General features: G+C 45.1%; 1 protein-coding gene across 7 annotated transcripts in view; it reads left to right on the forward strand.

Moving 5' to 3' along the window:
* The window catches only part of LOC146569305 (solute carrier family 45 member 3), a 46911-nt gene that overhangs the window by 15858 nt on the left and 18784 nt on the right, over nt 1-12269 (forward strand). For all 7 annotated transcript variants that reach the window (XM_085281483.1, XM_085281485.1, XM_085281484.1 and 4 more), the window contains one exon: nt 9157-9519. In XM_085281483.1, coding sequence (XP_085137609.1) covers nt 9372-9519 — 148 coding nt within the window. In that variant the 5' untranslated portion in view covers nt 9157-9371. The remainder of the gene's footprint in view (nt 1-9156; nt 9520-12269) is intronic.

The following is a 12269-nucleotide window of genomic DNA, read 5'->3' on the forward strand; positions in this document are numbered from 1 at the left end:
TCTAATATCTCTGATGTCTTGGAATAATTGTTTACATGAGATATGAGCTGGGCGATGTGGACTAACAAATCATATTTTGGCATTTTAAGGCTCGACGATTCATTTCAGCCGGTTACGTAAAGTGGTCTCAAACTTCAGTTCTAAGACTTTTAGGCCTCTTTGGTGAATTCAGACGTTTTCCCTGGTTTATAAATACAGTGAGTTGTACTGTGTGCTGTAAATTGTACATTTTGAAAGCGTTTGCACAGCTGTGCTGTAGCTTCACGTCCGACCTGATCGGGTATAGCTGCTGATGTTGTGGTTGTATGTGCAATATTTGTTAGGTCATACATATTAAAATATGACATGCTTTTTTTTTTTTTTTTTTTACTTAGACCTAGCTAATACTGGGTTGGCCCTCCTTTGCCTCTTAATTCTTCACAGTACAGAAGAGTATCCTGTTGTTCACAGCTGGACTGTCGTTTAACAAATGCAGCTGCGTGGCATCACTAAATTTGCAGCCAGCTAAGAATAAACTTGCTTGAGAATAAACTTGATTCCACTGCTGTCGAGTTCTTATTTTCTGAGGTGCGACTGCAGGAGGAAGACTGGGCTGAATGGAAAATGTCACTGACGCATCTGTTGCTACACAGCAAACGGCTCACAGACTGCACATAGTCTGGAGCAAGTGCCGAGTGTGGGCTCGCTGTCAAACTGTTGGATTGCAGCTTAAAATTCGAATGAACTGACTGTGGTATGTTCATTAATTTATAGGTTTACAATATCATTTACTGCAGATGCTTGAGCCTGAGGTGGTACGGACGTGATTCGAAGCGATGAGAACTCTGTAGCAAAAACGGCTATGAGGATCGACCCAGAAGGACGCCGGCCTCGAGGCAGACTGAAGAATAGAATAGAATAGAATTCAACTTTATTGTCATTGCACATGCACAGGTACAGGGCAACGAAATGCAGTTTGCATCCATCCAGAAGTGCTTTAGTGATATAGATATATTACAATATATATTAGCAATAATATAGATATGTGAGTATATTACAGAAATGGGTCTATTATGGTATGTTATAATGTACACGGTATGAAGTATGTTGTGAATATTCTATAAGTATGTACAGGCTGTAGTGAGTACAAGCTATGTACAGGATATGAACAGGATATAAATATGAAAAACTATACAGAATATGAAATAAATAACTTTACAGAATCTGGGATATACAGTTATACAGAAATGGGAACTATGCAAGTTGTAAACAGTTGTAGGATTAAAGATTATCGAATGTACAGAATGATTATTTACACAGAGCTATACAGTAGTGCAGTTAAGATAAGTGAGGGTGTAGATAGTTTCTACAGAGGCTATAAAGTGCTAGTGGTTGTGAGTGGTGGTTCAGTCCATGTTATTATTGTGTTTGAGGGTACAGTTGTCCATTGTGGGTGTGTGTATGTTCAGTCCATGAGTTAACGTGGGTCAGATGTCAGGAGGCAGAGTTCAGGAGTCTGACAGCTGTGGGGAAGAAGCTGTTCCGGTACCTGGTGGTCTTAGTCCGGAGGCTCCTGTGGCGCCTCCCAGAGGGCAGGAGGGTGAAGAGTCTATGTGATGGGTGACTGGGGTCTTTGATGATTTTCCCAGCCCTTTTCAGACACCGCTTCCTGTAGATGTCTTTTATGGCAGGAAGTGGTGCTCCGGCGATGCGCTGGGCAGTTTTCACGACCCTCTGCAACGCCTTCCGGTCCGAGGCAGAGCAGTTCCCGTACCAGACTGTTATACAGTTGGTCAGGATGCTCTCGATGGTGCAGCGATAGAAGTTCACCAGGATGTCTGAGGACAGGTGGTTCTTCCTCAGAGTCCTCAAGAAGAAGAGGCGCTGGTGAGCCTTCTTGACCAGCTTGGAGCAGTTGGTCGTCCAGGTGAGATCCTCGGAGATGTGGACTCCCAGGAACTTGAAGCTGCTCACACGCTCCACAGCCGTCCCCTTAATGTGGATGGGTGGATGTGGGTCAGCATTCCTCCTGTAGTCCACGATGAGCTCCTTGGTCTTCTCGGTGTTAAGCAGCAGGTTGTTTCTGTCGCACCACTCAGCCAGACGATCCACCTCCTCCCTGTAGGCGGCCTCATCGTTGTCACTGATGAGGCCAATCACCGTGGTGTCATCTGCAAACTTAATGATGGTGTTGGAACCATCAGCAGGTCTGCAGTCGTGGGTGAAGAGGGAGTAGAGGAAAGGGCTCATCACACAGCCTTGTGGTACACCGGTGTTCATTGTGATGGTAGATGAGCAGCGGTTGGTCAGGAAGTCCAGTAACCATTTGCAGATGAGGGAACTGATGCCCAGGTCTGTCAGTTTCCTGATGAGTTGTGAGGGGTGGATTGTATTGAATGCTGAACTGAAGTCTATAAACAGCATTCTGGCGTAGGTGTTGTTGTTGTCCAGGTGTGAGAGGACAGAGTGCATTGCGATGGAGACTGCATCCTCTGTGCTCCTGTTCTGGCGGTATGCGAATTGGTGGGGGTCCAGGGTGGGGGGGAGACAGGATTTGAAGTGTGCTAGGACCAGCTGCTCTAAGCACTTAGTGATGATGGGGGTGAGTGCTACTGGGCGGTAATCATTGAGGCAAGATGGGTTGGAGTTTTTGGGTATCAGGACGATGGAGGTGGATTTGAAGCAGGCCGGTACCACAGCGTGGGCCAAGGACAGATTGAATATGTCTGTGAGCACTCCTGCAAGCTCCCCAGAACACGCTCTGAGAACACGCCCGGGGATGCCATCAGGGCCTGCAGCCTTGTGGACATTGATCCTGCTCAGCACCGCTCCTACATCGGTGGGGGAGAGAGTCAGAGGTTGGTGGTCTGGCGTCATGTCTGCTTTGGTTGTGGTTGTGGGGTTCCCTCGCTCAAAACGAGCATAAAAGTTGTTGAGCTCGTTGAGGAAGGAGACATCAGAGGATGCGGGGGAGGGTTTGGTGGTCCTGTAGTCTGTGATGGTCTGGAGTCCTTGCCACATGCGTCGGGGGTTGGAGTTGGAGAAGTGTTCTTCTACCTTCTTTTTGTAATGGTGTTTGGCTTTTTTGATGCCCTTCTTTAGATTAGCCCTGGCTGTACTGTAGGCGTGTGCATCTCCTGACCTAAAGGCAGTGTTGCGGGCCTTCAGGAGGAGACGAACATCCCGGTTCATCCAAGGCTTCTGGTTGGGGTACATGGTGATCCGTTTCTGGGTGGTGACACTGTCTGTGGTTTCGGAGATGTAATCCAGTACAGATGAGGCGTACTGGTCCAGGTCTGTGTGGGTGAACATATTCCAGTCTGTGTTTTTAAATCTGTCCTGGAGCACTGCGTCTGTCCCCTCTGGCCACACTTTAATTGTCCTCACAGCAGGTTTCACACGTTGGATGAGTGGTGAATACCGAGGTGTGAGGAACAGGGAGAGATGGTCCGATTGTCCAATGTGGGGGAGGGGTGTGGCTTTGTAGGCTCCAGCCAGGTTGGAATACACATGGTCTAAAGTCTTGTCTCCTCTGGTGTGGCAGGAGACATGTTGGTGGAATCTGGGGAGGACTGTCTTTAAGTTGGTGTGGTTGAAGTCGCCAGCAACAATAAAAGCAGCCTCGGGGTGTTTATTCTGGTGTTTGTTAATGGCTGCAGAAAGTTCTTTCATGGCCAACCTAGCATTAGCGTCGGGGGGTATATACACGGCAGTGAGTATGATCGAAGTGAATTCTCTGGGGAGATAATAAGGTCTGCATTTGACCATTAAAAACTCCGCATTAGGTGAGCAGTGACTCTCAGTAGTAGTGGACTTCATGCACCAAGCATTGTTAATATAAATGCACAAACCTCCACCTCTGGTCTTGCCGGAGTCATCTGCTAGCCTGTCGGCTCGGTGTGTGTGGCGTCCTGCTAACTCGATAGCATTGTCCGGGCAGCTGTTGTTCAGCCATGTTTCGGTGAAAAACATGACATTTGAGTCCATAATCCGTCTGTTGTTAGTGATGGAGAGCCGTATCTCATCCATTTTGTTTGCCAGAGAATGGACATTGGCGAGAAAAATACTGGGTAAAGGCAGCCGGTGTGGTGTTAGCTTTAGCTTAGCCAAACGGTGGATGGACAAAATCAAGGAAGACATTAAGACCGTCAACGCATCGCCTGAGGACGCCTCGGACAGAACCAAATGTAGAACCAAACCTTTGCCGAAGAGCGGACCCTACACCAGCGGGAACAACGCCAGGATGAAGAAGTCTCATTTACCCCCTGGAGACAAATTAATAATGTATGCTTATGCACATGCTGAGGGAAGATGCAGACGTGGACGGTTGGAGAGGACTGAATGAGCGGTCGCTCCCTCGTACTCAGCTGTGACGCATGTGCAGCTGGTTCGTAGTAACATAAAGCTCATACATGCACGTCACCAAATCCATAAATGGCACGCAGATGTCCGCACGACCCTTGCACTCACTGTGTGGCCACGAACTTTACGTGTCTCTGACCCTAGCGGACCTGTGAAAGGCTTTGGTTTCGCGTGCTGAGTGTTGAAGTCACGCAAATCAGGAAGCCAAAGCAGCTCAAATGCCAGTTAATGTGCAAAGCAGCAAAACCATCTGAACTGACGTGTAAAGAAGAGATTGAAGCATTTGTTTAGTAAAAGTATGTTGGTTTTTTTACTTGATCTCATCTTGGTGCACGTTTTGAATTCCTAAACGGGGATGGTAATCCAATAATTTGGGTCTAATTTGGCCTCTTGATACTTGTTTCTGTAGAGATCCCATGTCTGATGGGAGCCCACCTCGAGGACCTTCCAGGTGTAACCTGTTTGTTTCCTTTTCACCTGCTACTTTTCTACAGTGCTCCTCTCTAAGCAGCTTCCAGGACCAAGTAAAGGTCCAGCTTAACTTTGTCTTGTTTTACAGAGAGAGCCATAGAAAAAGGTTTGCTGGCCAAACAAGCGGTCTGCATAAAGACTGGTCTTGCTTGTCTCTCAGTGCGGACGATTGGGTCCATTAATGTCCAGGAACCGGAGAGGCAGAGCGGCTATAGTGCTGCAGCCATTCAGCGTGAGCCAAGCAGCCAACCAGAGCCTCCTGCTGTTTCTGCAGCCACGGCCTCCGCTGTGTTTTTGGCTGTGATGTCATCTCAAAACAATTCCTTCCGCTCTTCTCTTACAAACCTTGATATCTGCTGCGAGACCCTCTGCTCGTACCCAAACATGCTTCCTGTATCTTACAGTCTATAAGAATCCTGCATCAAAACATTTAGTCTGGCGTTAATACCTCCCTCTATTAAATTACTCTCCCTGGCACAATGTATACAAAGGCTGTTTTGTATTCTAAGAATACCACTCGGAGTCATTAGGGCTGATTTTTGTGAGTTGGGAGGGGGCGAGGCTGAATAGGAATTGGTAATGGAGCAAAAGGAGAGCTGACAACAGTAAACCAGCCTCCATCTCCTCGCCGTCACCTGTCTGGCTCCGGTTGTGTTATTTGTCAGGTGAGCAGCAGGAAAGTCATTTGTCTAACAGCCTAAGCGTGCCTTTGTGTCTCCGAGGCTACGTGAAGATGAAGGTCATGACTGCAATGCATTGTAGAGTCAAGTGTCATTAAGTAAGCAGTGGAGTGTGTGTGTGTGTGTGTGTGTGTGTGTGTGTGTGTGTGTCCTTTGTCCCCTCTCCCTAACATGCAGACTTGAGAGCTTGAAAGCTCCGTTCTGCTTTAAAACGGCACCACAAACGCTTTGTTAGCTGTAGAGCTACAATTTACAATAAACTGACCCTATTTTTTATATTTGACTTTAACCTCCTAAGACCTGAACTCTTCCACAGCAGCATTTTTAATTTCTCTTTGATATTTGGGCAGATTGGGACCTAACGAATGTAAAAAAGAATTACCAGATTAAGAAAAATGAGAGCCACATATGAGGATATTCGTTTAAAATTTCGATAGAACAGTTGCAGCATAATGTCCTCGTAAGTGGATATCAGGCCCTTATAGAGCAAAATTAAGTATTTTGGTCTAAATAACACAAAATGGGATGTCCACATAGGTGGACGCAGGTCCTAGGAGGTTAAGGAGCATGAATGAATGTCACTCTGCACTGCTGTCTTGCAGTCCTTCTTTAGTTCGACACAGTTTCATTTCCAAAACACTGTAATCTGACGCGCATTTGGGAAAATCAGATTTCTGTACTCTTGCCACTTTTTCAGTCTAACAGAGTCAGATGGGGCTGCGGTGGAAGGCGTTCACACCGAGAACCATAAAGATGTCAGAAGGTTCCTCTTAGAATGCAGGTCAAAGATAAAGCTGACCTCAGAGGAAGGATGAGGAAGAAATCCTCTCTCTCTCACACACACACACACACACACACACACACACACACACACACACACACACACACACACACACACACACACACAGAATGTTGGTAGGGGGTTGTAGTGGCCAGACAGGCCCAGGGGCAAAGGCTGGTCCCCTGATGAGTGTCTTTCAGTGCGTCCAGGCTGGGTGGGAATAAGATCTGACGGGTGTGAAATGGACCTCTCTCTCCCTGTGACCCGGGCGCCTGATCGGCCCGGCCTGCTAACACTGTTGCATTGTCCTTCAGATTCTCAGAGAGCCTCTATATCAAAAGTGTCATAATGACAAAGATGGGAATGTATGAATGCCTGAGGAAGTCTTGCAGTGGTGTTGATAGCATTCAGTTAATGTCCCTGATTTGTAATGATGTGAAAGGCATCAGAGATTTTAAATGGACCTCTTAGCTAACACCTTATACTATTCAAAAGCCACTGGTGGGGAAAATGGCTTGGCCACTATTTTATGTCTTTATCAGCTGTTTCAAATCAAAATCAAATCACTTTTATTGTCACATCACATGTGCAGGCACACTGGCACAGCACATGCGAGTGAAATTCTTGTGTGCGAGCCCCACAAGCAACAGAGATGTGCAAACACAACAACACAAACGAGCAAAATACAAGAATGGCCAACCTGAAACTAATAAATATATGTACGATATATAATAGTGTATGCTGTATGTTTTGTTGTTTGTTTGTTTTTTAAAGAGGTTTTTTGGGTTTTTTTCCCACCCAGCAAAGTGGAAAGTCCTTGAAATACCGACTGAACCCATCTGTGCTTAACAGAGTCTCGTCTGAGATGATCACATCCATTTTGTTTGCTGGGAGTGAACAGATGGGCAGCATTGGCAGATAAATGTCACACTAAATGCAAATATAGCGCCTTGTTTTTGTGGTTGTGGCTGTTCTGACCATTCGTGCTCTGCCCCTCTGCTTTAACAGAACACACCGTCTCATTGGTGGATGATGACGACAGTGTTTCTCTTGGTTGTGTTTTTGTTTATTTTCTGCTCCAGGAAGCAGTGCGATCTGCACATGGATGTTCATGGATGGCAGTTTTCTATTTAGAGGACTTTCATCAATCTGCCTCTTCTGCTGTTTCCAGATATTTCAGTTTATGTAAGATTCTGCTTTTTGTTTTCAGACTCAGTTCAAAACACTGAGAGACTGGTCGCCTTATCGGCATGTTCGGGTGAATGATTGGAGCACTTTCAGGTATATGGAGTGAATACATGCTGTTTGATTGGGAAAGTGAGAGTTTCACGAGGCTGTTATGATTTGACTAGAATTAAACAACTTTTAAAAACATGTTGGAGAACGTATGCTTCAATGTGTGTTTGGGTCGTCTGTCAACGTGATCAATAAGGATACAGTTGTTGTTCTTTTGAACCTAAAAGCACCAACTTGACCAAACTGTCGATGACGGTGTTGTCAGTCTGCCTCTATCTGGCATCACATTGGATCCTGTAGTAGTGTCTGGCATGCTGAGCCCATATACCGGGGTTGGGGAACTCCAGGCCTCGATGGCCAGTGTCCTCCAGGTTTTAGACCCGTCCTTGATCCAACACAGCTGATTCAAATGGGTAAATTAGCTCCTTGACATGTCTTCAAGTTCTCCAGAGGCCTGGTAATGAACTAAACATCTGATTCAGGTGTGTTGACCCAGAGTGAGATCTAAAACCTGCAGGACACCGGCCCTCGAGGCCTGGAGTTGGACACCCCTGCCATATACAGTCAGAGCATTATCATTCCCAACGCGTAACATACTGATGATTTGCCCCGCCCCTGGGCGTCACATGCTAATGCGAAAGGTGCTATTCCAAGTCCTTATGAAACGCTCTGGGTTGTCAGTTGAATCCAACAGAAAGCCGCTCGTGGCGCTAAGGCACGCTCAAGCAGAGACTCCAGCTGTCCATTCGCGTAAGCTTAACGCTACTACATCGTGTTTTCCAAAGTGATTCAGGATCAGGACGTGAACAGATTTAACATACATGACGATTTGTTAGGTTGATTTTCATGTCACATGTAAAACACATGTATAGGTTCATTCTGACCCGTCTCACGCCTCAGAACGCGTAACGTGCCGACAATTTGTCTCAGTCGTCGTTATGTTAGGTGATGGGATGACGTGTTGTATACGTTACAGGTGACTCGACTGATCATCTTGCCTAATCCTTTCTGCCCAGCAAAGATCTTTTATTGCTCATTGAGTTCAACAATAATCTGCAGAATATGTGACTAAAGCTCCAATCAGAGCTCAATAATGCAATAATGACAGTGTAGGCTCCAGGAGGTGTGGGTGCTAATACTGGTGCTCCTGTCAAGTGTCGTGGTGAGGGATAGTAAGAAAAGAGAAATTCAACTTTTCCGAAAGCTAATGGTTAATTTTTTTTCTACATCTCTGGCATATTTTAAAACGAGGCGGAAAAAAGCGAGCAAGGAAAACAGCAGAGAGTAATTTGCATAGCAAATGGTTTGCCACGTTGCTCCAGCTGACTCATCTGCTTTCCCTGTTGTTGTTCGTGCTGCCCTGAAGCTGTTGGTGAAGAGCTCAGAGAATCCATCATTGCTTTTTGACTTTTGCTGCCATTTCCGTGTCTTTGGAACATATAATGCAACCTGTTTGAGGTTGTGTTCTGTTACAAGGATGCTGATAATCCCCTGTGTAACCTGAAGCCACTGACATCTGTGGCTTTACAGGTGTCATCCTGTGAATAATCGGTTTTGCTCAGGTTTTATTTCAGCTTTCAAACTGGTAATTTCTGCACCATGGTCATGATGTGACTGTGCACTGAAAGCTTTTCTTTTGCTCTTCAGATCCAGAATGCTGAGAAGAGGATGAATCCTCCAGGTCATCTGAGACATCAAAGTGTCTTTGCTGCTGTCCCTTTGCGACAGTCCTCAGGTCCGACCGGGGCACCATCTGCTTCCCCTCATCCCCCCCTTTGTCCCTATCCAGATCCTTCCCCCCTTCCCTGCCCCCAGTAGTGACCATCCCAGAGGGAAGGAAAGGCGACCCAGCCTCTGTAAATATGCCTGGATGGAGGTCTCATTGGCGTCTTGTTCTCCTGAACTCCCTGACCTGTGGCCTGGAGATCTGTGTGGCAGCTGGGATCACATACGTTCCTCCACTGCTGCTGGAGGCTGGAGTAGAAGAGCGGTACATGACCATGGTGCTAGGTAAGCTAATTACTAGGCCTTTTCGGCACCTCGCGGTGTGGGTGTTTGCATGCACTTAAGCCTCACTCTCGTACACGTATTCATGCTCTCTCGTCGTTTCATCTCTTTCTGTTAAACATGAAAGGCAAAGGTGGGACCGCCCACCCTGCAGGTTTCAGCTGCGTGTCCTGTCTATCTCCTCGATGGCTGGTTCAATGACGATATGTATTTTAAATAATAGTTTCATGGTATAATTGATACGTTAGACACGAGAGCTGGGAACCAGAGTGACTAATAATGAGCATTTCCTGTTTCCGAGTGTCTTTGACAAAAAAACCCAAACAAACACAAAAACCAGACCAGTATAAAACATTGGTTTTTGCCTTGAGCTAGGCCTGGCTGGTTGGCAAGGACCAAATAGGAGACTGTGCTCGAGTCCAGCGGTCCAACCGTTTTAGCGCCATGGACCGGCCTTTAAGGTGCAGCGGAAAAATAATAAAAAATAAAATTATACGACCAAAACAAAAACTGTGGTATTTTGTAAATATAATAATAAAGGCGAATTCACTGTGTAATTGTGTAACTTTATTAGCGGCGATAAAAACCGTGAAAACCATAACTTTCACAGCCCGGTACCAAACGACTCACGAACCTGTACCGGTCCGTGGCCCGGGGGTTGGGGACCGCTGGTCTAGTCCACTAACTCTGAATGACACATTATCTCCAATAATAATATGATATATAGTATATAATTTATATAATAGTACCTGGGTGTTTCGGCCCAGATATACTGTAAGGAAACACTGATCAGCGATTCTGTGACACTTTATACGTTGCAAACTAATAAACATAATTTTTGTGCATCTGCAGGAAGATCAAAAGGACAAAAAGCAGGGTTTCTGTGAATTTCGTAGGTTTTGCTGTAGTGTAAAGCTATCGGCGTTAATTTTTGCAGAAGCACTGTATATAAGATCCAGTGGCAGCTAAATTTGTGTGTCACAGTGGGGGGTGTAGCATGGGAGTGCGAGTACGCGTCGGGGCAGCCGTCTTCCATTTAGGTCATAAAAACATAATTGAGGTCTTTATGGAGGTAAGTGGTCAACTCACCTGTTTTGTCAGTGTGGCAATCAGGCAGCAGGGAGGAGAACTGTGGGAGGAAGAGCCACGTCCTCCAGACCGTCAGACACACAGAGCTGCTTCATTCAGTGTTTGGAGCCACTGTAATGTGAACATATTAACCCAACTTTGTTGCTTACATGAAAATACAGTAACGAGTTACAAGTAATGCGTTACTGTAATCCAGTTACTTTTTTCAAGTAACGAGTAAAGTAAGGGATTACTATTGCAAAAAAGGTAATTAGATTACTGTTACTTTCCCGTAAGCACACTGCGTTACTAAAACCGTGATTTTTTTTTTTTTTTTTTTTTTTTTTTTTTTTTTTTGCGAGAATGTCTCACGACAGTGACGTAAGCGAGTGCGACGTTCGTGACAACAGCTGTGTGCAGATCAACAATGGATCATATATGGAGTGCAGAGAGAGTATGAGCGTGCAGCGTTTAAAGCGTGGAAGTACTGACCTTACTTTGAGTTTGATTCTGTAAAAAGTGACAAAAACATTAGTGTCCGCTGTGCGCGGGAAGAAAACAAGCACCGAGTGCGCTACCAGGGGAATGAGAAACTCCCAGATTCTTCCACTGACCGCTGCGGCACACCTGCACCACGGCAAACATCCGCCTGCCCCACTCCTGCTAAACAGGTGAAAATAGAACAACAGGGCTGCTGACTTTATTTATTTTCTGCTGTGTTTTACTTGCATCTATTTGAAAGACTGAGTGTAAACACACAAAATATTTTATTTTATGTGCTGGAATGTGCAGAAAATAGGTTTAAATGTTAAACTAATTTCTTCCAGTCAGAGAATGTTGCAGATAATTAAATTTTTGCTTGATGCATAAAGTTAAAAGATTAAAACTAATAAAACAAGTTTTAAAAAGAGACTTTTCCATTTGATTACATTTTGTATGATGGATTATGCAGAAAAAGTAGAATTGGGTTTAAAGATCTATCGCTTTGTTACCTATTCAGGTTGTAAATCGTGGTTTTGTTTTTTTTTGTTTTTTTTGTTTTTAAAGTAACTAATTAACTTACTTTTGAAAATAAGTAATCAGTAAAGGAATGGGATTACTTATTTTCAAAAGTAATCAGTAATTAGTTACTGATTACTTTTTTTCAAGTAACTTGACGAACACTGCAATTCACTAAAGCATAATTGGCTTTGCCTCTGGTGCTGTATGTATTTGAGGCTTATTTGCTCACGCCGGTGTGTAAGGACCTTCCCACCACAGGTTTCCAAAATGCCCACTGGACCTGCAAAATGTATAAATGGAGAGCAGGAATTTCCCCACCGGGACTGATTTCATTGAAAGTAATTAATAGGTTGTGTCACGAGTGTAGGGTTCGATGATCTTATTGCCTATAACCGATACCGTTTCTGGTGTGAGGCGTGATGGCGACGGCTCAGTAGTGCAGAGTGGTAGACAAAAGGCCATTTCTCCAAACCCGCAGTTTCTTCAGCTCACACTCATTTCGAAATCAAACTAATAAACAGTGATGACATGCTTGTGTTTCCCCTTTGATGATGATGACGGTAATGGATGTAACCGCTCTTCACACAAACGCGTTCTTTCCAAAAGGGTGCAGAGGTGTTTCAGCTGTGTTGGGTGAATGTCAAGATGCTATTATTAAATTATAATGAGGCAAATTACATTTA

The sequence above is a fragment of the Mchenga conophoros genome, linkage group LG7 (assembly GCF_057382185.1).
Source record: "Mchenga conophoros isolate Kocher_MC1m ecotype Shallow Benthic linkage group LG7, M_conophoros_male_GT1.1, whole genome shotgun sequence".
Classification (NCBI taxonomy): Eukaryota; Metazoa; Chordata; class Actinopteri; order Cichliformes; family Cichlidae; genus Mchenga; species Mchenga conophoros.